Here is a 21855-nt window from a genome sequence, read left to right as displayed (position 1 = left end):
TGGCGGCACGCTAAATCAACGCCGAAATAGCGACTTTTGTGGAAGCTGTTATTCATATATTAAAAGCGTCCTAGAAAAAAATTACCAAGGAACTTAAAACCTTTCATTTCCTCTGCCTATAAGTGGTGTTCAAATTATGTGGAACAAAAACTGGAATTTTTCACGGAATTTTTAAGTTTATATATTTTGACAGTCGTAGCAACAGCCGAATTTTGCCTAAATTCACGGGTCAAAAAATCACTCTGGTACACTACTTTACCCTTCAAGACTATACGCTGTAGAAAGAGAAATTTCCCATCTACAGTTTCCACGAAAAAAAAATTGGGATAAACGAAACGACGAATTTTGAGAGCGTTTTGAAAGTAGGTCATTCGAGTCATATGAGTGACCTTTTGACCTTCCGTGTCAATAACAACAACTAACGGAAGGTCTTCGAATGTTTAATACGTTTCTTCGTTAAAAAGACTTGTAATTTTCACTTTGTTGCATGCTTTTAAATAAAAGGAAACCATGTTTTTTGTGGTTGAATTGCGTATTTGCTATGTTGGCGAATTTGTTCGAAACTTTCGCGAGAGTTTTGAAATGCGAGCTTATCTTCTGCTTTGAGCGGTTCCGGTACGTTGATTACCAAATTATACATTCAAATCTGCTTTCAACGAGATCTACAACGAAGTAAATGCCAAATCACTAAGCAATAAAGAAATATTTCTTACCTTTATGACTTTTCCTAGTCCAGAAACCACATTATTTGTACCAAAATACGGAGCGAAATGCCTCTTTATGTCTTCTTGTCGCACGCGATCATGTTTCAATGTAACGTCCATGTTAACGATTAACTTGGCAAAACCGCATAATTCAACAGGAAGTACAGTTCACTGAGGCTTCCTTGGTAGTGCAGCAGCGCATTTCCCCGATCTTTCTTTGACATCTCAAATACTCGACGCTGTCAGCTGAATTCTGAGATGTGATGTGAATGTGCAAAGCTAGACTGGATAACTCCAATTCACCCCGGAAGTGGCGCGGCCACAAAGTAACTTGGCAAAACCGCATAATTCAACAGGAAGTACAGTTCGCTGAGGCTTTCTTCGTAGTGCAGCAGCGCGTTTTTCCGGTGTTACTTGAATTGGGCATCTTAAATTCTCGACGCTCTCGGTCAACAGAAGTGGTCTTTTGCTTGTCTTTTAGGAATGTTAACGATTTGTAAAGTAAAGCCACAGGCTACCCAGCTGTACGTAAAGGTTGCTAATCAATTAAAAAATATATTATACACAAAAGCAAAAATTTCGTGAGCATTTTGAGCACAGCAAAAGTTGCTTCATTAATCGACTTCATTAAATGGTAAGTGAAAATATAGTTTGTAAGCGAATGTATAGGTATATGTGTCTTTAGTATATTTATTTTTTTTGACGTTCTTATTGAAATTATGTTAAACTTTACAGGCAAATTCCATCGTCCATGCGACATTATTCAGCTCTAAGAAACTGCGGTAAAAACATACCGTCATACGTTGTACGTGCATTTACTATTAATCCAAAATGAAATATCTTTATTGTTTGGTTTATACCACATGGTCACCAAGCTGTACAATTCAAGTGGAAAACAGATGTGGCAAATGTCAAAGCCTCTACTTACAGGCACTACCCTTTACAATTTCCTTAAACCAACCGGCTACTTCTCTAAAAAGCTAGCCAATTGTATTCAGATGACAATATAACATGTGTCTTACTCCCTACTAAGACCCACACCCCCTTTACAATCCCCTTAGCCAACAACCTATACAGTTCAATGACAAAAAATGACAATTTGACAGGTGTCTTCCTCTCTACTTAGAGCCACGCCCTTTGCAACTTCCCCTTTGGCGAACAAGCTATACAATTCAAGTGAGAGCAGATGACTTTTTGCAGGTGTCTTACTCTCTACTAAAAGCCACACCCCTTTACAAACTACCCTTTGGCGAACAAGCTATACAATTCATGTGATAGCAGATGAGAATTTGCTGGTGTCTTACTCTCAACTAAGAGCCACACCCCTATAAAAAATACCCTTAGCGAACAAGCGTTAACAATTCAAGTGAAAGCAGATGACAATTTGACAGGTGCCTTTCTCTCTACTTAAAGCTAAACCCCTTTACAAACTACCCTTAGTGAACAAGCTATACAATTCAATGATAACAGATGACAATTTGACAGGTGTCTTAATCTCTACTCAGAGCCACCCCCATTTACAATCTCCTCTTAGTCAACAATCTATACACCCCTTCACAATTTCACCCGGCCTAAGCCAACAAACTATACACTAAGCAACCTTAGAAAACAGGCTTTCTAATTTAAATAAAAACAGACCTCAACATGACTGCTGTCTTATTTGCTACAACAGCTGCAACCCTTTACAATCTCCTCTAAGGAGAAAAGAAACTTCGCTTTGCGGGTTGCGATGAATCCGTCGGTGGAAACGCCAAAGAACTCGCAAACAGTCTTGAGCATAGCTATACTCAATGCTTTCATTCTCCCCTTCTTGTGCATGTCACACAGGTTTAAGTTGTCATAAACGATGGGGTGTCGTAGCTGCACGTCATCCAGTACAACCTGGCGGGCATCGCAAAACTCTTGCTCTACTTCCACAGCTCTAATATCTTCGTCGGTAGTTGCCACAGCGTTGCGCAACTTAGCTGCTGTTCTTGAAAAGAACGACCGTATCTGCTATGCAGTTAGGAAATCGTCTTTGGAGAACAACCTCGACCCGTCTGCTTTCTTTGCAAATCGCATATCTTTAGAAACTTGCTCAGGGTTTTGTTTGTGACCAGTTTCCTGCCCAAGGTTGAACTTGTCCGCTAAGTACTTCCTTTGAGCTTCACTTAATCGTTTGGGCTTTTTGGCTGTTTTCAAGGCCCAACCCTCGGGTAAGCGTGCTCCCTCCGTCAGTTGTTTCTAGTGCTTTTGCGGAACTGACATCTTCTTGAAGGAGTATGTGGTATGACTTCTTTGCTTTGTCAAGTAATGTTCCTTTTTCTGGCAACATCTTGCATTTGCCAAAGGACATATGCTTCTCCAGACTTGAATACCTCTGATAAACTTTTACACAACCCTCATTTGGGCAGGAAAACAGAACGCTGGAATCTTCCACAGTATCACTGTTGTTTTCTTGTTCTTCAAACATTTCATCGAGGCATGGCTTCTTTGAATTTTCTTGGGAAGCGCGGACAAAGCCACCAGGAGAGAACTGGCAGTCAAATCGGATACTCTTCAGAATGTCAGGAACTATAAAAATAGAATGTCATGGTTAACTATTAAAATAAACTAAATCCCGCATAATTTTATACCCTTAGCTTTAAGTGTATATAACACTTTTTTATGAAATCTTTTATTGGCTTTTTTTTTCTTTCGTTTATATGTTTCGATAAAGGATTGATAGTTATTCTCTTGATAAATGTTAAAAGTTATTTTTTACAATTGATGACACATCACGGCATTCATATGTTGTATCCTTTCACTACAGTCTAAGTAAGCTATTTCTCTTCTTTTGTGAGCAAAGCCAAAAGGAAACTGGGTACTAGAAACATACTAGTTTTAAAGAATAAATCTTTGTTCGCTGCGTGGCACTTCTAACTGTCAATATTGCGAAAAAAAGTATATTGTAAGTGCCAAAAAGTTCATTATAAACCAAACGTTTCGGGCTTAGCCCTCCATCAGTGGTGAATTGGTCGTAAATAAAACGACCGTTTAAAATACGCCACGAGAGTATGTATTTAAAATCATGTCTCTAGCACGCGCGCGCGCGCGAGAACCTCAATAGAAACGGAAATCTAAGTTGAGGCCGCGCGGATGGCAGGTGCCAAGTTGGAAAATTAAGCGCATCTCCTGCCGCTTTCTTTGCTTGTTACCGCCGCAGAGCTTGACGCCGCGGACCTGTGCGTCCGCTGAGCTGTGTCCGTTTGAGCTGAAATGCTCTGCGACGGGGAGGCCAGGCGCACTCTTGGTAATGCTTCTTAGATGTTTCCCAAAACGTTCCGTTAGAGTGCGCCCGGTTTCGCCGATGTAAATGGCAGGGCAGCGGCGACAGGAGATGCAGTAAATGAGTCCTGAGGACGAACACGTGAACAAATCCCGAATGTTAATAGAATCCTTTGGGCCTCGAATGTTGGTGTTACTCGAGATGTGGTCACACGTACGACAGCGGGAGTTTCCACAAGGGTAAGACCCTGAGCGTGCGGTAGCTTGCTTGGAGGCTGTGTGTACAAACGCCCCGTGCTCGATCCACCCACGGCAACACTCACTCGCTTAGCTGAGCTGAGCTGGTGCTCACCCTTAACGCCTTCTCGTTTAACGATGCCTTTTACCATCAGGTGGGAGGAGTCGCCATGGGCAGCAAAATGGACCCCAACTACGCATGTTTATTTGTAGGCTATGTGGAAGACCAAATCAGCCAACGGTACACCGGTTTTGTTCCTCAGCTCCATAAGCGATACATCGACGAAGTGGTAGGAGTCGCGTGTTGTGACCGTGTGGAACTTGAGGAATACATTGCATTTGTAGCTAACTTTCATCACGCTCTGCAATTCACACATACCATCTCCGAAACCGAGTTACCTTTCCTGGATATCAAATTGCGCATTTCTCGCCTGGTGACCGTCTCTCAACCTCCATTCACTACAAAGCCACTGATACCCACAGCTTTCTTCATCACGACTCATCACAACCCCGCCACTGCAAAGAGAGCCTCCCGCACAGCCAGTTTTTACGCCTACGACGCCTCTGTTCCGACAACGCCGACTTTCTCAACCAAGCCCATGAGATGGCTTCTTTCTTTGAAAGGCGTGGCTACAATCCACAAACCCTCCAACACGACCTGGAGAAGATAAAAGATCTATCCCAGACCGACGCCCTCCGAAAGAACATCTCAACAGAGGAAAAGGTGAACAGGATTCCTTTGGTTCTCACATACCACCCTCTTAACAACAAAATCAAGCAAATCCTGCTAGACAACTTTAAAGTAGTCACTGAAGACCCCGCGACTACTCAAATTTTCCCACAGCCGCCGATGGTCGCGTTTCGCCGAGATAGGAACTTGCGTTCAACGCTGGTACACACAGCCTCCAAGCAAGCTACCGCACGCTCAGGGTCTTACCCTTGTGGAAACTCCCGCTGTCGTACGTGTGACCACATCTCGAGTAACACCAACATTCGAGGCCCAAAGGATTCTATTAACATTCGGGATTTGTTCACGTGTTCGTCCTCAGGACTCATTTACTGCATCTCCTGTCGCCGTTGCCCTGCCATTTACATCGGCGAAACTGGGCGCACTCTAAGGGAACGTTTTGGGGAACATCTAAGAAGCATTACCAAGAGTGCGCCTGGCCTCCCCGTCGCAGAGCATTTCAGCTCAAACGGACACAGCTCAGCGGACGCACAGGTCCGCGGCGTCAAGCTCTGCGGCGGTAACAAGCAAAGAAAGCGGCAGGAGATGCGCTTAATTTTCCAACTTGGCACCTGCCATCCGCGCGGCCTCAGCTTAGATTTCCGTTTCTATTGAGGTTCTCGCGCGCGCGCGTGCGTGCTAGAGACATGACTTTAAATACATACTCTCGTGGCGTATTTTAAACGGTCGTTTTATTTACGACCAATTCACCACTGATGAAGGGCTAAGCCCGAAACGTTTGGTTTATAATGAACTTTTTGGCACTTACAATATACTTTTTTCGCAATATTACTAGAAACATAGTCCACTTTCGTCACGCATTTGTCACGCATGCGTCACGCTTCAATTCCACGTTTAAAAGTCGCTATGCACCTGCCAGGTGCGGTGACCCAACGTTTAGTAGCTCCGAACCAAGCGCTACAAGTTCGAGCCCTTACCGGGGACACTGTTGTGTTCTTGAGCAGGACACTTTACTCTCACAGTACCTCTCTCTACCTTGGGTACCGGCGAGTTAATGGTGGGGATAACCCTCTGTTGGACTACCATCCTAGGCTACCCATGCCACGGGAACCAAGATAAGCTCCGGGTGTAATTTATGGTCCACTATTTTTGTATGCAGACCTTACTTTATCTTACATAAAAGTAAAGATCAGTAAAAATCTTATGCTAATTGGTAATTATTAATTATTAATGTGCCTTCACCTGCTTCGTATTCACTTTTTTGTTCTAAATTTAAGTCAGATTCACGAGAATCATACATGTCTTGGGTGCTTGAGAATAAAACTAAGCGGGTAATTATTAGTTACTAACATTTCCGTACAACTACAACATACCTGCTCGTACTAGTAATAGCTTTGGCTCCGAGTCTAAAGAAGCGTCTCGAACGTCGTACGCACGTTGATGCCCTTGTATATCTTTGGTACATTTAGCAATGACGACACTATTCGAATTTGACGGATTGTCCACACTAGGACCACATTCTCCCCCTGCAATCTGTCCATATTCACACGTGGCCATAAGCAAAAGCCGGCACAGTCGTTTCTGTCAAAATGAACTGCACTGGAGTGACAGCAAGTTTAATCGGTAGTTTAAAAATTGCTTCGTGGCCGCGCCACTTGGAGTTATCCAGTCTAGCTTTGTACATTCCCATCACATCTAAGAACTCAGCTGACAGCGTCGAGTATTTGAGATGTCAAAGTAAGATCGGGAAAATGCGCTGCTGCACTACCATGGAAGCCTCAGTGAACTGTACTTCCTGTTGAATTATGCTGTTTTGCCAAGTTAATCGTTAACATGGACGTTACATTGAAACATGATCGCGTGCGACAAGAAGACATGAAGAGGCATTTCGCTCCGTATTTTGGTATACATAATGTGGTTTCTGGACTAGGAAAAGTCATAAAGGTAAGAAATGTTTCTTTATTGCTCAGTGATTTGGCATTTACTTCGTTGTAGATGCCACATTCTCGTTGAAAGCAGATTTGAATGTATAATTTGGTAATCAACGTACCGGAACCGCTCAAAGCAGAAGATAAGCTCGCATTTCAAAACTCTCGCGAAAGTTTCGAACAAATTCGCCAACATAGCAAATACGCAATTCCACCACAAAAAACATGGTTTCCTTTTATTTAAAAGTATGCAATAAAGTGAAAATTACAAGTCTTTTTAACGAAGAAACGTAACATTCGAAGACCTTCCGTTAGTTGTTGTTATTGACACGGCAGGTCAAAAGGTCACTCATATGACTCGAGTGACCTATTTTCAAAACGCTCTCAAAATTCGTTGTTTCGTTTATCCCAATTTTTTTTTCGTGGACACTGTAGATGGGAAATTTCTCTTTCTACAGCGTATAGTCTTGAAGGGTAAAGTCGTGTACCAGAGTGATTTTTTGACCCGTGAATTTAGGCAAAATTCGGCTGTTGCTACGACTGTCAAAATATATAAACTTAAAAATTCCGTGAAAAATTCCAGTTTTTGTTCCACATAATTTGAACACCACTTATAGGCAGAGGAAATGAAAGGTTTCAAGTTCCTTGGTAATTTTTTTCTAGTACGCTTTTAATATATGAATAACAGCTTCCACAAAAGTCGCTATTTCGGCGTTGATTTAGCGTGCCGCCACCGGCAAAATATTAAACATTCTACTAAAAAATCAAAAAAATTCTTAACGACCCGAAACTTATATTTTTAGAACTAGTTTACCAAGGCCTTTATTCTGGCAAAGTTTGGGAAAATCGGTCTTTGCTATCTTGCATACCTTAGTCGGTCCGTAGAGCAAACCCCTCTTAATGTTTCACGACGGAGGTTTTTTTGTTACTACTGATCATAAAAAGATGTTTTACTCCGGGGTGCTGAAACGTTTAGTTTCCGTTTCATCACTCCGGGGCATTTTCATGTGACATTGTTAATCGACGACTCTTGATATTGAGAGACAGTTCGTGTGACCAAATTGTCAATATTCAGGGAAAATTCTTCGATCTAATGATATTTCTAAATCTGTTTACTTCTATATTCAGTTGTACTTATAAAATGTACTTTTTTAAACTTTTCTACGTATCGCTTTGAAAACATTTTTTTAATATATATACTTCTTTTTAGTTTTGAAATAAATTTTGAAAGGATTTATGCTATTTCCTAGAGTGATAAAAAAATTGTGCGATTCAAGATGGTCTACCTTTTTTTTAAGTATGAACTCAAACTATTACGTAACCGTAACGGTATTGAACTACAGCATAGAAGCCTTTCACTCGCAGAAGGGCAAACATGTATAATTTTCAAATAAATATGCATTTCCATACATCACGTTATTTGAAATCCTAATTAAAAAACAATTATGCACTGAAAGTGGGGCAGTTTTGAACAGCTTAGCGTGTAAACAATAAGTTGCTTGACATGAATACATCTCTCCCGCCCGCCAAGTTTGACAGCTTAAAGAAAATGATCGCGCGCGTCAAGCGAATATTTGATCCGAAGTGACATAATTATGAAATATCACCGTCATCTAACCACGTCATAAGAAGAACGATGATTGGTCAATGACATGAGTGGACCTTTTAATCGTTTCTGCAAAGACAGATTGTGAATAAAAGGAATAATTTAAACCGCTTTAATTTCAAAAGCTGTGGACGCTACCGACCTGGAGTGTTATTATTGTAATAGTGACGCGGAAAAACCTAAGAGCATTGAACTTGCTTGGTGCTGAAAACACCAAAAAATACAACTAGGCTGGGTGAGTTACGGAAAAACTAATGCTAATTGAAAATGAAACGACGTCGGTGCGATATAACAAAGATGGAAGAATACCCTTAGTTTGTAAACGTCTGAAATTGGTCTCAGCTAGGCTAAATCTCATCATCTTTACTCATATATTGGTGCTGTATTTTCTTGCAGAACGCCATCTATCTGAGCTGAAAATGCCATCTGGTAAAGCGAAGAAGCGGTCCAATCGAATTGTTATAAACGTCGGTGGAATACGACATGAAACTTTTCTGAGTACGTTGAAGACAATCCCCGACACTCGACTCTCTTATCTTGGGGAACATCACACTACAGTAGCCAGGTCTCCGGAGTACGATGCTTCTAAACAGGAGTACTTCTTCGACAGACACCCTGGAGTATTTGCGCAGATCTTGAACTTTTACCGCACGGGAAGACTTCACTGCCCTTCAGATGTGTGTGGTCCACTGTTTGAGGAAGAACTCGGCTTCTGGGGCATTGATGAACAACAGGTATATAGAGTTTCTACTAAATTTTTGCTTTAGGACCGACAACGTCTGATAATGTCAGACTGATAAACAAGCAGAAGCTTAAAACATATAAGCTGTATACATACAGCTGAAGCGGTGAAGATTCTAGAGAAAAAGAGATTCTATTTTTACAACTTACATATATATGCGATACAGGTGCTAAAGGCACGAATAAGAAGACCAATTTTAATGGTTTTATATTCAGTTCCCGAATAGGGGATTTTGGCTGCAATGAGGTTATTTTACGACGGTTTGGAAATGTAAATGCTATCTTTCTCTGGTTAATTGTCTTTTTCCTAAGCCGATTCTGAAGTTTTCCATGACATTATACCATATTATGAGACTAAAATTGCAATTTACATAAAATGTTTACTTCCAAGAAGAGTCGATAAATCGATTTGCACCAAATAAAATGAACCTTAGTCGCATGTTAGTATGACTGACTACATGATTACACCTGTACACAAAATTGCTGAAAACATGGCAGCTCCTAAAGTCTTAATCGATGAAGGTGTTGTAGAAAATTATTTTCTAGGATAATGGACAAAATGGCGTTTTTTTGTATATTTCACAGCGGTTGGTGGCGATTAAGCAAACTCTAATCGAGATCTAAATATTAAACGCACACCAAACAAAAATTATAAGCAGAAAATAGGTTTGCCAAATCGTTTAGCGGTACTGACATTCATGTTATTTTATTTTAAATGCTAATAATATATTTGAGTTGATTCTTATAAATGGACATAAGGTAATATGTTTTAATTTATTGCGGCGCGACAGTTTAGTCGTAAGATCGAACATTCAATGCACCCGACGTGGCATACTAACTAACACAGCATGTCTTTTTAATTCACAAAACCAAATCTAAAATTGTGGCCTTTTTTTTCTTTAACATTGCATTGCTTCTTGAAAAAATCTTCATTTGGGTTTAAAAGATGAACACAAAATTCAAGAACTAACATTGCGCCTTGCGTAATGGTTTTCCGAGAACGTACTTACTTAAAAGAGTAATCTTCGTAGCAACTTAATCTGAGTAGCTATTCTCCACTAAAAAACAACAACAGAATTATCTTCCTCTGGAGAGAACAATTATTTAGGGTTTCTTTTTAGTCTCGAGCTCCTAAAGTTATTAATGAAGATGTTGTCAAAATTGACTTTAAAATGAGCTGCAAGAGTTATCAACTAATGTTCTTAATCTTTACTCTCCCGCTGTCTAGTTTATTTTTCCTTTTTTTAAAACCTCCAACTTCAAGCGAGCAATATTACAAGATAAACGTTTTTTCCCGCTTGTTAGTTTTATTCGTAAAAATAATTTTAAACGTGTATACGTGTTTAATACATGTATTCTATTCCGAAGATCGATATTCATAAACAATTTTAATTTCCTAGCAAGATATGCTAACACGCAGAGCAGGTGTCTGTGGCTTCTCACATTTACTTTTGCGTTCGAATCCAAAAACCTTTTTCTGCACACTTAATTTTTTTATAACGAAATTAAGACAAATATATAAATGTTTAACGCAAAAGATGAAAAACTAGAAAAAAAACATTGAGGTAGCATTTCTGGGTTTAGACAAATTATTCAAAACTTTCTTCGAATTAATTTGTCATTCTAAATGCAAATTAAGCTTGTAGTGGACTAAACATTACGTTTGTTTATAAAATCCATTGACAGTTCGAGATAAGATAATTCTTTCCGTTATGAGAATAGTCAACACAAGGCACATAATCTTCGTTCAAAGGAAATCATAATGAGGTTTTCTTTTCGCGCTTTACGAAATATCCTTATGGGCAACAAACTGTGATTATTGAGGAAGTGAGAAACCAACTTATTCACTGAGCAAGCTTTCGTATATTCATGAATTCGAGGCTTTTTATATTGAGTTTTTTTTTCGCGCTTTACAAAATATTCTTTTTTTGTGGTCGACAAATTGTGATTATCGAGGACGTGACAAGGAACTTATTCACTGAACAAGCATTCATGAATTCGAGGCTTTTATTAATGTTATTGTTTTCGCAATCCTTTGTTTATTGCCAAGTTGTGATTATCGAGGACGTGAGAACGAGCTAATTCAATGAACTAGTATTCTTATATTCATGAATTTGAGGCTTTTATCTTATTTTACTAGTTTTATTTCTTGACAGTTTTGAACAATTTTCTACATCAAGACGTGCTCGTAATGTAAATAATGAGATATGATTATCTCGAAAACCGATCCTCGAAGTGCCTCGCTCTTCGAATTCAGACCACCTGATCATTTTTTCAGGGAAAATTTATGCTTCAAACACATCGAATCGTTCACCCACCGAATTATCCTTTAACCAAATTTACATGTAAGCTCGAACACAATCGACTCAACATTTTGAATCCGTAACTCATTCAAGGAAGTTAGAAGGAACTTAAAGTACTTTGTGTGAGTTAAAATTGCAAAGGTAAACATTTTCTCTTCTGTTTTCTGAGGCTCAGGTATAGATCACGTGACAAACAAAACAACTCCAAACTTCATTCATAACAACTGCCCAGTTATCATATTTATATATAACTTGTTTCCTCTCCTTAGACGGGGTAAATAATATCTGTATCTATATAAGGGCCCTACGGGTAGAACAGTCTGATTAAGATATCCTGTCTAATTGAAGCTGATGACAGGAAAGGTCAATGCTATAGCACCTCACTTAAGAAAGGAAAAAAGGAGGCTCGAGTGGATTCAAGAATGAAAACAGCACTTTTTCAAAATGTGCAGTACAGCTGTCAGTAAAGTGTCTTTCAACCTTTCTCGGTCTTTTCCATCTGTTTGTCTCGAACGCTTAATTTGTTTTTTTAAATACTTCTGACAATTTTAAATCCCGTTTCTGCGCATGCAGATAATTTAAAATGATAGCCTATGTTTCAGACCATGATTCCTGCCTTCGACCGTAAGCAGTCCCTCCGAGTTAGAATAGCACAGCGGTAGAGTGCGCCGCCTCTCCCGTATTGCTGTACTAAAAAAAAAAAATACCTTTTTACTGCAAAAAAAAAAACATTCATAACTCTCGACTCTAGCTTTAAATTCTCATATTTGATAAGCGTTTCACGCGTTTGAAACAAATATTACCTGCAGTGCATATGCATGCTACTGACAAGTAATAGTGAATGTGAATTGAGTACTCATCTACAACGCCTGCTTCAATAAACTGAGCGACTTAAAGTGTTTGTTCTAATCCCCAGCATTTTGCCAGGCTGCCTTTAATGAGAACTTCTAGGTTCTCATTTATACACCTGCAGTACATGTTTCAAACAAATCGTAATGCCCGTTCAGTTGAGAACACAACACCCACTTACGTAACAATTTAAGTTGATCGTTTATAAGCACTTTTATTTGCAGCCAATCAAATTTAAGGCCATAAGTTAAAACCCTCTCTTTAGAAACAAGGTTCCGATATTCAGTCTTATACTCCTGAAGACAATCTGTTGTGCAATTTTAATTACGCTGCAAATTTATGTTCGACCTCTGCCGCGAAAATTTTTAGTTTTGTTTATTTCATTTTTACGTTTACTTTATTTTTTATTTTGGTACTCAGTTTTATATCAATTAAAGGCAGCTGCCTGAAGTGGCGCGAAAAATGCTTCGAGAACTTGTAAACTATTTCTCGGAATGGAACGTGTATGATATTTAACCTAAATGAGCTTTTTCTGTATGCGCAATATTTCGCTGCTGGCCATAAAAAGTAATATCCATCTTTGTTGAGTTGTCTGCGATATAAATAACTCCATGGCGAAATTAATTGGCAAATTAATTGGCAAATTTCATCGGCCAAACAAGTAACCAATCTAAACTTTTAAGAACATGACTAGAAGATTCTAGTTTCCTTAAATACGTTTAACACGAAGCGTTAAAAATTAAAATGCTGTGGTTTTATAGTTAATGGCTATGCGGCAACTCTCTTTCATGTAAAACAAATGAAGTCATTAATTTTAATATGAGGTTTATAGAATTTGCATATTGGAATTTAGAATTGTTTTGATGAGCAAGTTAGGTAAATACTGTACCTCCTGTACTTCTGTACCCCAGGGGGGGGGGGGTACTCCGGCTTGTAAATGACGGGGATGATCGAAGGATTTTTTGGGGTTTGAAATTTTCGATTCTGGGATTTTTTTGGGTAAGAAGATTTGGCAAGTATTGTTTTGGGTGACTTGATTCAAATAGGGGATATTTTTGGGTATTAAAAACAAACTTAAGTGATTTGGCACGGCCTTGGCGTATTTATGGTATGATGAATAAACAAACACGAGCGTTATTGCCCCTCCTAGCAATTTAGGGGTAATTTGACAAGGGATTTTTTAGGGGTTTTTGGGGGGGATATTTTGGGGTAATGTCGGAAGAGTTAGGGATTATTTTGGAGTCCTGAGTTTTGCCTCCATTCGATCATCCCCGTCATTTACAAGTCGGAGTACCCCCCCCCCCCCCCTGGGTTCTGTACCTCCGTGGAGCTCAAACTCTTCCTTCGCTCTGGGTATCTAACTTGTTGTAACCCGCAATGCATAATTATTAGACATTTGAGTGTGTAGTGTGTCGCTGCACATTTTTACGAGTCTTGCAGTTGTTTACTGTATTTTGGCGAGCCCGGAGGGCAAGTCCCGCGTTATTAATTCCCTAGTGTTGGCAATGTTTTCTAAATGTTGTTTCGTCTTTCAACTATAATGTTATTTCAACACACACAGCATAAAAGCAGAATCTTCACTGTTGTGTAAAGCTAAAGTAAAGCTGGCGCAAATTCGGAATTTAATCAGCGTTACGCTACCTTCACATTTTTTAAAGCAGACCTTAAAGCCAGCTTTACACTCATGTTTAAAGACTGCTTAGAGACGAACTTAAAATTGGCTTAAAGTTCCTTAAATGCCAACTGGCGGTTTTAAGAACATTAAATTGATAGCATTTTAATTTTCCGTAAATCTCCATTTTCATGCTGTGACAGTTTACCTTTTTTTCGTCCAAAAAGGTTGAAACTTGCTGCTGGGAGAATTACAAGCAACACAAAGAGAAACAAGAGAAACTCAAGAATTTCAAACTTCCAGGATTTGAAGAGAGCCCGGAGGACAGATTCTTGTCCAAGGATTCGGGTCTTTTTGAGGATGTGGATGACGTGCACTCATGGTGGTCCCGGTATCAGCCCAAGGTCTGGAAGAGCCTTGAGGAACCTTACACTTCGTTTTGGGCAAAGGTAGGGAAAAATACATCACCTCCCAAGCGGAGTTGAGCAGATCTAGAGTATAGGGAGATGACAACAGAAGATTGAATTAACGATAATGTGGGAACACAATACCCCGCCCAGAGAAAGACAGTCCTTGCGCTTTTAATTTTGACGTTGCTTATGCAATTTAGTGTTTTAGTGCTCAGGGCGTAAGCCCCTGGAAGGACGCACCCTGATCCTTATGTAGTAGATAAAATATGAGCGGGAGATCTGTATAGGCGGTTACAATGGCGAGCCGATAGGCGAGCCATTGTAACCGGCCATACAGATCGGACGCGAATATTTTATTCTACTTGTGAAATGAAAACAATTAATTGAATGTTAAGTATTGTTATGCGAATCAGTAAAGATCTGTATCAAAAGTTAATGAATACTAAATAGCTAAGCAGGAGTTTGTATCAAAGGTTAATTCTATTGTTTGATTTGTATTGGGGTTTACAGTTGTGTACATGTGATCTGAATACTGTGCTGGGATTGGTTTGCACCCTCATGAATAATTAATGAATTTTACAAAATTAAATAACGGTGTCTTGCTGTCTGTCTGTCTAATTAAACACAGATTTGATGTTTTCCATAAGATAAGGATAATTATAAAAGGAAGCATTGTACTGCGAATGAATTTTAAAAAATTTAAGTTGGCTCTGTAACTGCCTTGTAGAAATGTTTTTAACTTTGCAAAAAAGTTGTATCTTACCGTGCTGATTATCACTCAACAAGAAAAAATAGGGATCACTTATTTGAGTTATCAGCACTTAAATTAAGGGTGTTTAAACAGGTTTTTATGGTAACCAGTAATGTCAAGAAAATAACCACAACTTGTTTACCAATGATAAGGAGTCTTTTTGATATTTTTTTTTTTTTCACACCCCCCAAAAAACCCCCCCCCCTTTTCACAGTGTTTTGTGAGCAAGAAAACTTTTTTGGTTTTACACACTCAATTGAAAACTGCTCTACCATTATTGTAGCAGCAACTGATAATGTAAATAAATGTCCCAACAAAGTATAAGAACCTGAAAGTGATGGAAACCCGTTACCATGTATATGTATAGAAAATCAAGGTTAAATTCCCAGTGATGATTTTCAATTATTCTCGTCAGCAATCTATTTAATTGGCAAAGTATTGAAATTATTGCAAGGAAAAAATCGAAAATGATCACTATCGGAGGTAAAGAGTTAACAGAATAATGCTACTTTTGTTTCCTCGCAGTTGGTTGGAATCGTATCATTTGTCGTGTTCACAGCCTACATCATCAAATTTTCTTTATCAACTCTTGACTACTTCAGCGACAAGACCGCGCCTCGATACATCGCCTTATCAGTGACGCATCTCATCTGCATATCATGGTTCACAATGGACTTTGCTCTTAGACTGCTATTCTCACCCAATAAAAAGGCCTTCGTAAAGAGCCCCTACACCTGGACGGACCTCATACCTCTGGTCCTCTTATACGTGTTCTTTTTCCACCCCTCCCTGGAGAGGATCCCATTCTTGGAGATGCTAGTCATGTTAAAAGCAGCGCGTATTTTCCAGCTGTTTAAACTGTCTTACGTACTTCAAGTGCTTGTGAACACCCTTAAGGCAAGCTCCAGTGAGCTTTGCCTCTTGCTAGTAATCATGGGATTTGTCATGGTAGTGTTTGCCAGCTTTGTTTATTTTTTGGAAAGACACGAGTATGACAGTGACTTCAAAAGTGTTCCCGAGAGCATGTGGTGGGCTGTCATTACCATGACAACGGTGAGTAGACCAATAACAAATTTCAGCAAATTAATGATAAGTGGAATGGCGACTTGGGTAAAGTGAAAATAATGAAGAGGCATTCTCAAGTCAAATCACTCAGAAAATAAAATTTCTGAGGCCTCAAACGAAAGTCGATCCAAAGACCTTCCAGGTACCGGTTGGACGCTCTAATCACTGAGCTATGGGATACTATGATATGATATTGGTGCTTATATAGCGTATTTACAAAGCTCATGATCAATGCGCTTTACAATTCATCTTGGGATGGACGGACATCGCATTGGCCCTATGGCGCCGCTATCCATGTGTTGTCTCCCTCCACCCACCCATGGAATGCACACGGCTTCGCCCTCTCTCGTGGTGTGTGGGTTCTTTACGTCCCCTGCTGATTTCACTGAGTGCGGGCGGGGCCTACGGTTTCGTCCTGGACTGATGTCTAACCATTGCAGATGTATTACAAGGCAGCACATTCTCCTCAGTATTGACCCTGAGTGTTGGTCCGGTCTGGGAGTCGCCGAGACCTCCCCACGACAGTCCGGCGCTCTACCACTGAGCTCCGGTCGGCGGTATATAGTGGTGAGCGAGGTCGTAGACTAGGTGTGACACATGTCCTGCCATAACTGCAAGGTTGAATATGTCTAAATAATAGGAGATTGCTTCGACTCCCGTTGGGGGCCTCAGAAGTTTTATTTTCTGAGTAATTAGAATTAGGAATGCTTCTTCATTTACTTCAGCAAAGTAGTAACAGTACTTAGCTCTTTAAAACCTACGCTGAACATAGTCTTGTAGTCCTGCTCAAACAAATTCAACCAACATTTTGCACGTCGCCATTCCTTCTAACAAGGTTTGCACGTGCAGGCGGTAAGGCGCAAATCACAAATTAGCATTTCTGCTGCACAAGATGTTTGATCGTTTTGTGCGCATAGACAATAAAACTGATTAGCGAATTCGGACAACGTCTTGAAGTTATAAAATGAAATGTAAATGACTGTATTATAGTGTCAGTGGACTTAACACTTCATGCGCTAAGTAGAGAAGCCAACTGACGGGAGGCAGCCCAGTAGGCTATTTAATTTACAAAGCGTGGCCGATTAGGTGATTTCGAGACTACTAAGAACAATTCCAGTTAGAGCGATTTTCGTTTGAGTGTCGTAAAACCAAAATCAATGTAATCACTCTGGCCAATTACAAAGGACACAGACAATCCAGTGAACCAATGAAAACTCAAAGTAAATAGACGTATCCGGCGTGAAGCGCGGGAAAACGTGCGGGAGCGCGTCATGATTGCTTTTGGTTTTATTTCTGATTGGTTGAGAACGTGGCTCGAGTTTTTAAAACTTATCACTATAACTAGTAATGCAAAACCAAAGACAAATGCGAATTATTTTTGACACTCAAGTGAAAACCGCTCTATTGGCAGGTTGGATCATAAACTAAAGTTATTTGTTTCTGCACTACAGGTTGGGTACGGCGAAGTTTATCCTCGCACGTGGATTGGAAAGACCGTGGGAAGCGCATGTGCAATATGCGGAGTGCTGGTCATTGCGTTACCTGTGTCAGTGGTCGCAAGTAACTTCTCCCTCTTCTACACCTACGCCAAAGCGAGGCTCAATCTGCCACCCAAGAAAAGGCGGGTAGCTTTCTCCCATGCCCTCACGTCCATGCATAACCAGAGAACACAGGGGGCACCTGAAGACGGCGCGCATGCGAACTTCACGTCACTGTGTAGCGAGAGGCAAACTGAACGAAGCTTTCCCTCTGAGATCTCCATAAGTTGCTCAGTGACTCCAAGGGGAAGTTTAAAGAAATCCTCTTTCTGGTCTCTACGTTCGATGTCAAAGTTACTGAGGCCCAAGAAGCGATCCGTGAGCCGCAGCAAATCTTTGAATTCGGTTCTTTCAGATTTCAGGCCGCAGAAGGAAACATCCACAGAGGGTATTACCTTGAAATTTGAACCTCCTTCCAGGGCGCCGTCGGCCATCGACATATCAAAAGACCAGAGAGAAGGTACAAGTAGTATTAAATAGTGCCCGATCTAGCCTGTTTACTGTTTTTTTTTTTATCAAGTTAACGAACTTGTTTTCTCTCAATGGCTAGAGAAGTTCCCAGGATTAAATTAATACCTTTCATGGTAGATCGTTTTACAGGTAATATTACGGTCAAACTCCGCTTAATAACAACACTCCGTTATCACTGATAACATTTTTGTCTCAGCATGCTAAAATGCGATACTTTTTTTACTTTAATTAGCCTGCTAACTACGGACACCTTGCTAACAAAGACACTTGCTGAGATCCATACGGTGTTCGTATAAACGGGTTCGACTGTCAGAAGATGAGATATGTTTGCATCATAAATCTCCTCAAAATTTCAGGGTAGAATGTTGTTTGATTGCTCTTACAGCTGATAGAGTTCAATTTTTTTATTCCTATCTAGGTTCCCTAACAACAGGGGAGAACGCCCTTCTTAACGTGCCAATGGGAAACAAACGAAAAATCTCAGCTAAGGAAAGCCCGACGAGGACTCCACTGGTAAACAAATCGCTTTACCCACTCCACCTGAGACGGGGAGCCGTGTCACCAGCGTCTTTCAGCCTCAAGAGCGCGTCAACGGCGTCTAGTTTGAACGCGTTGCCGCGAGGCTACAATGAGCTGTACAACGCTCTCAGTGGTAAAGGGCCGATAATCCTCTTGTCGGACCAAGCTAGCATGCAGAGTCTTTGCTCGTTAAATTCAAGGATGACTTGTTCTTGTTCGAGTTTGAGAAGCGCGGGCAGTGATGGGTCACAAGGATCGCCCCCTAATGCTGAAGGAAGTGGAGCAAATCGGACACGTGTGGGGAGTGATGGGAGTTTTGTGTTCAGTCCGACCGAAAAGGCTGATGGGACACTTGCTACACTGAGCGTGCCCGTGGAGTGTCACGGGAAACGGAGAGACAGTAGCGAAAGTCGAAACGGTGTTAAAGAAACCGAGAACAATCATGGTATGTCGGCGACAAAGAAGAAAAAATGCGACAGCGATCCGACTGATAACAATAATGAGACCGCGAATCAAAATGGTTTTGAGCCTGTACAATTTGTGTCGCTACCAAATGAAAGGGGACCCGGAAACACAAGTGACGCAGATTGTGTGGATTATAAGGACAAAAATCTAGTGCCCACAATAAATGATGGCAATGTAGGTGCAACATCAAGCAATTCTACAACTGGCACACTAAATGTCAATCAAAACAACCCATACCGGCTTTGCTGGGAAACAATGAGTGACAATGCACCAGACTTGAATAATTCACCTTGCCAATTTTATCAAAACAGAAATAATTTGCCGTTCGAAAAAGATGAAATTCATGCTGCAGAAATAAAATTACCTGTTAAACCTGTTCCGGTCATTGGTAGGGCTGTGTCAGCTTATTCAATCATGGAATACAATATCGGTAAAAATACGTTGCCTAGAATCGACAAGAGTGAACCGGACTCGACACAGATTGAAAATACTAGCGACAATGGTCCTAAACGTCGGCACAGTGCGTTCACGCCTTGTTATGAAAACTCTTCATTGATAAAACGACGTAAGGGTCGTTTGAGTACAGGCTGTATGAAGGAGCACGTGACCGAATGCGAACCGCTGATCAATGGGAGTGTTGTACGGGCTCATTCTGGTGAAGAGACTGATAGCGAAAAGGAAGAAGAAGATGTTTTCAGCTTGCAAAGCGATCAAAGTTTTCAAGAAGGGAAAAGATCACGGAAGAGCGGGATAAATGATTGCGACTCACCGACAGAATTTATTCCCAAAAGAAATCTGTTATGGGATGACAATGTAGAAATAGAGGATAACACTGGCGATCAGAACTTGACTCAAGATACTTCTGTTCAACTGCGTTCATCAAGCACGGAATCACTCAACAATAACTCCGCGTGCGGCTTTCTTCCCATTATAAAGATTCAATGTGAAACCAACTCTGAGCCAGTCAGAACATCCCGTGTCTAATACAGCGAGATGGTTTAGAAACATTTCAAAGACTGTTTTAATTACTTTTTTTTATTTTTATATATTTTTTAACTTTTTCAATGTATCAGTGTGATATCCGATTGGCTTCCATTTTATGAACTGAGAAAAAACCTCGTATTTTTAGAAACCAAATGTTTAACGCAGAGTTCCTTTCGATGTCATCATTGACATTTTTTTAACTGTAACAGGATTTTGTACTTCGTGCTGTATGATTCGTAAGTAGTGGTGTACTGCTCGTAATTTCAATTCCCCCGCCCCCATTTAAGGGACTGTGTCACGGCTGAGTTAATTTATTTTATTACGTTTTGCCAAATACTCGCTATGAAACTTAATGCTTGCAAAGAAATTACTTGTATGGAATTAAATGACAAAACCATAGCTTCATTGCATTTCAATCAAATGTGTTTCCTGTGCGTTATAATTTAAAGTTACAAGCAAACGAGATGAACTTTGAAAACTGTTCGTCGCAACAATATTTCAAAACCCCATATCGCAATCCGTTTCAATCTTCGTCATTTTTGCCCATCCATACCTTCGTTTGTATTTGCTGTGTTACTGAAATGTTCCTTCACTGTTTTAAGACGTTATTTTTTATATTTCACAGAATTAGATGGTCATTTCCCATGCCTAAATTTGGCTAAAATCCGTGACACAGTACCTCAAGCTATCCTGAGTTTTAACATGACTGCCTGTCCTGATCGAGTGTTCCCTGGACGGCCTGTGCACAGTGCACACTAAAAACAGACGTAAGCCTTCCATTTAAAATCACTCAGTATAAAGTTCAGGAGGCCGGCAAGAGTCAGTCGCTGTACATGTTGTACTGAAAACTTTTCCCACAAAAATCTATAGCAGGAATGTTGTCTTATTCACTTAATTTATTGTTATGGCCATTTTCATAGAGAAAGCAAATGCTATCCTGTCGTGTTTTGTAATAGAAGATGCCGGCGTACTGTTAGGCCGGATCGACACTTTTGTTCGTTTAATAAAGAAATAAATTAATAAAATTTTATCTAAACATTTATAGCAACCAATAATATCAGAAATAATAAAAGAAAGTTTTATTATAAAACAAAACCTCGCTCGATAAAATGGAACAAAGATTGTGTAGTTTTGTTCCGATTCGTTAAGACCAGTGCAACTGGACAGAAAAAGCAATAAAAATAAAGAGAAAAAAGTTACCTTGTGAATTCATAATATTTCCACAGGAATTTTTTTTGGAAAATCCGTTTTGAAATTCATAACAAGAACTGGTCACAGTGAAAAAAAATTGAATCTGCTCATTATATTTGCATATTAATTACTTCACGTTGGGGTATTTTATTCATTTGAAATAAGAGTAAGGAATTCCAACCGATAAGCGTCATTAAATGAGACAATAAAAGAACAAAATTAAACCCTGTCTGTTTAATATATGATGATATTTCGTTTTGTTCTACAAAGTCATGAAAAGATGTTTAGTCTTCAATAAGATTGTTTCCATTACAAAATTAAGGATAAAAAAACCTCAAAGCGTTTTAGAGACGTTTCTAAAACAACGTGTCCAAGGTTAATAGGTGAAATTCTTGAAAGGACACATAAGGCCATTGAATCTGCAACATCTTCATTAAAGTGTATCCGTGCTGAGACAAGTGCTCAAACATACTACACTCTTTTTTTATATAAGAATACAGTTTTTCCGACCCAGGCTTAATATTCTTATTTTTCTGCCGATTTTAGG

General features: G+C 39.9%; 1 protein-coding gene across 3 annotated transcripts in view; it reads left to right on the top strand.

Moving 5' to 3' along the window:
• The window catches only part of LOC144634382 (uncharacterized), a 30057-nt gene extending 8528 nt beyond the window's left edge, over positions 1-21529 (top strand). Inside the window, exons 1-7 of one of the 3 annotated variants that reach the window (XR_013567189.1) lie at positions 8506-8644; positions 8806-9143; positions 14142-14363; positions 15601-16128; positions 17592-18138; positions 18568-21115; positions 21163-21529. Coding sequence is in view for 2 of the 3 variants with exons in the window: in XM_078493335.1 (XP_078349461.1) it covers positions 8829-9143; positions 14142-14363; positions 15601-16128; positions 17592-18138; positions 18568-20117 (3162 nt within the window). In the remaining variant the exon portion in view is untranslated. Of the gene's footprint in view, positions 1-8505; positions 8645-8805; positions 9144-14141; positions 14364-15600; positions 16129-17591; positions 18139-18567 lie in introns of those variants that run through there. The other 2 variants (XM_078493334.1, XM_078493335.1) reach the window with 2 other exon arrangements.
• Positions 21530-21855: the final 326 nt, after the last annotated feature.

Source organism: Oculina patagonica, chromosome 13, assembly GCF_052425735.1.
Source record: "Oculina patagonica isolate OP01 chromosome 13, crgOcupat, whole genome shotgun sequence".
NCBI classification, from domain to species: domain Eukaryota; kingdom Metazoa; phylum Cnidaria; class Anthozoa; order Scleractinia; family Oculinidae; genus Oculina; species Oculina patagonica.
The sequence above is the reverse complement of the archived record's forward strand: the minus strand, read 5'-3'. Positions and strand labels throughout refer to the sequence as shown.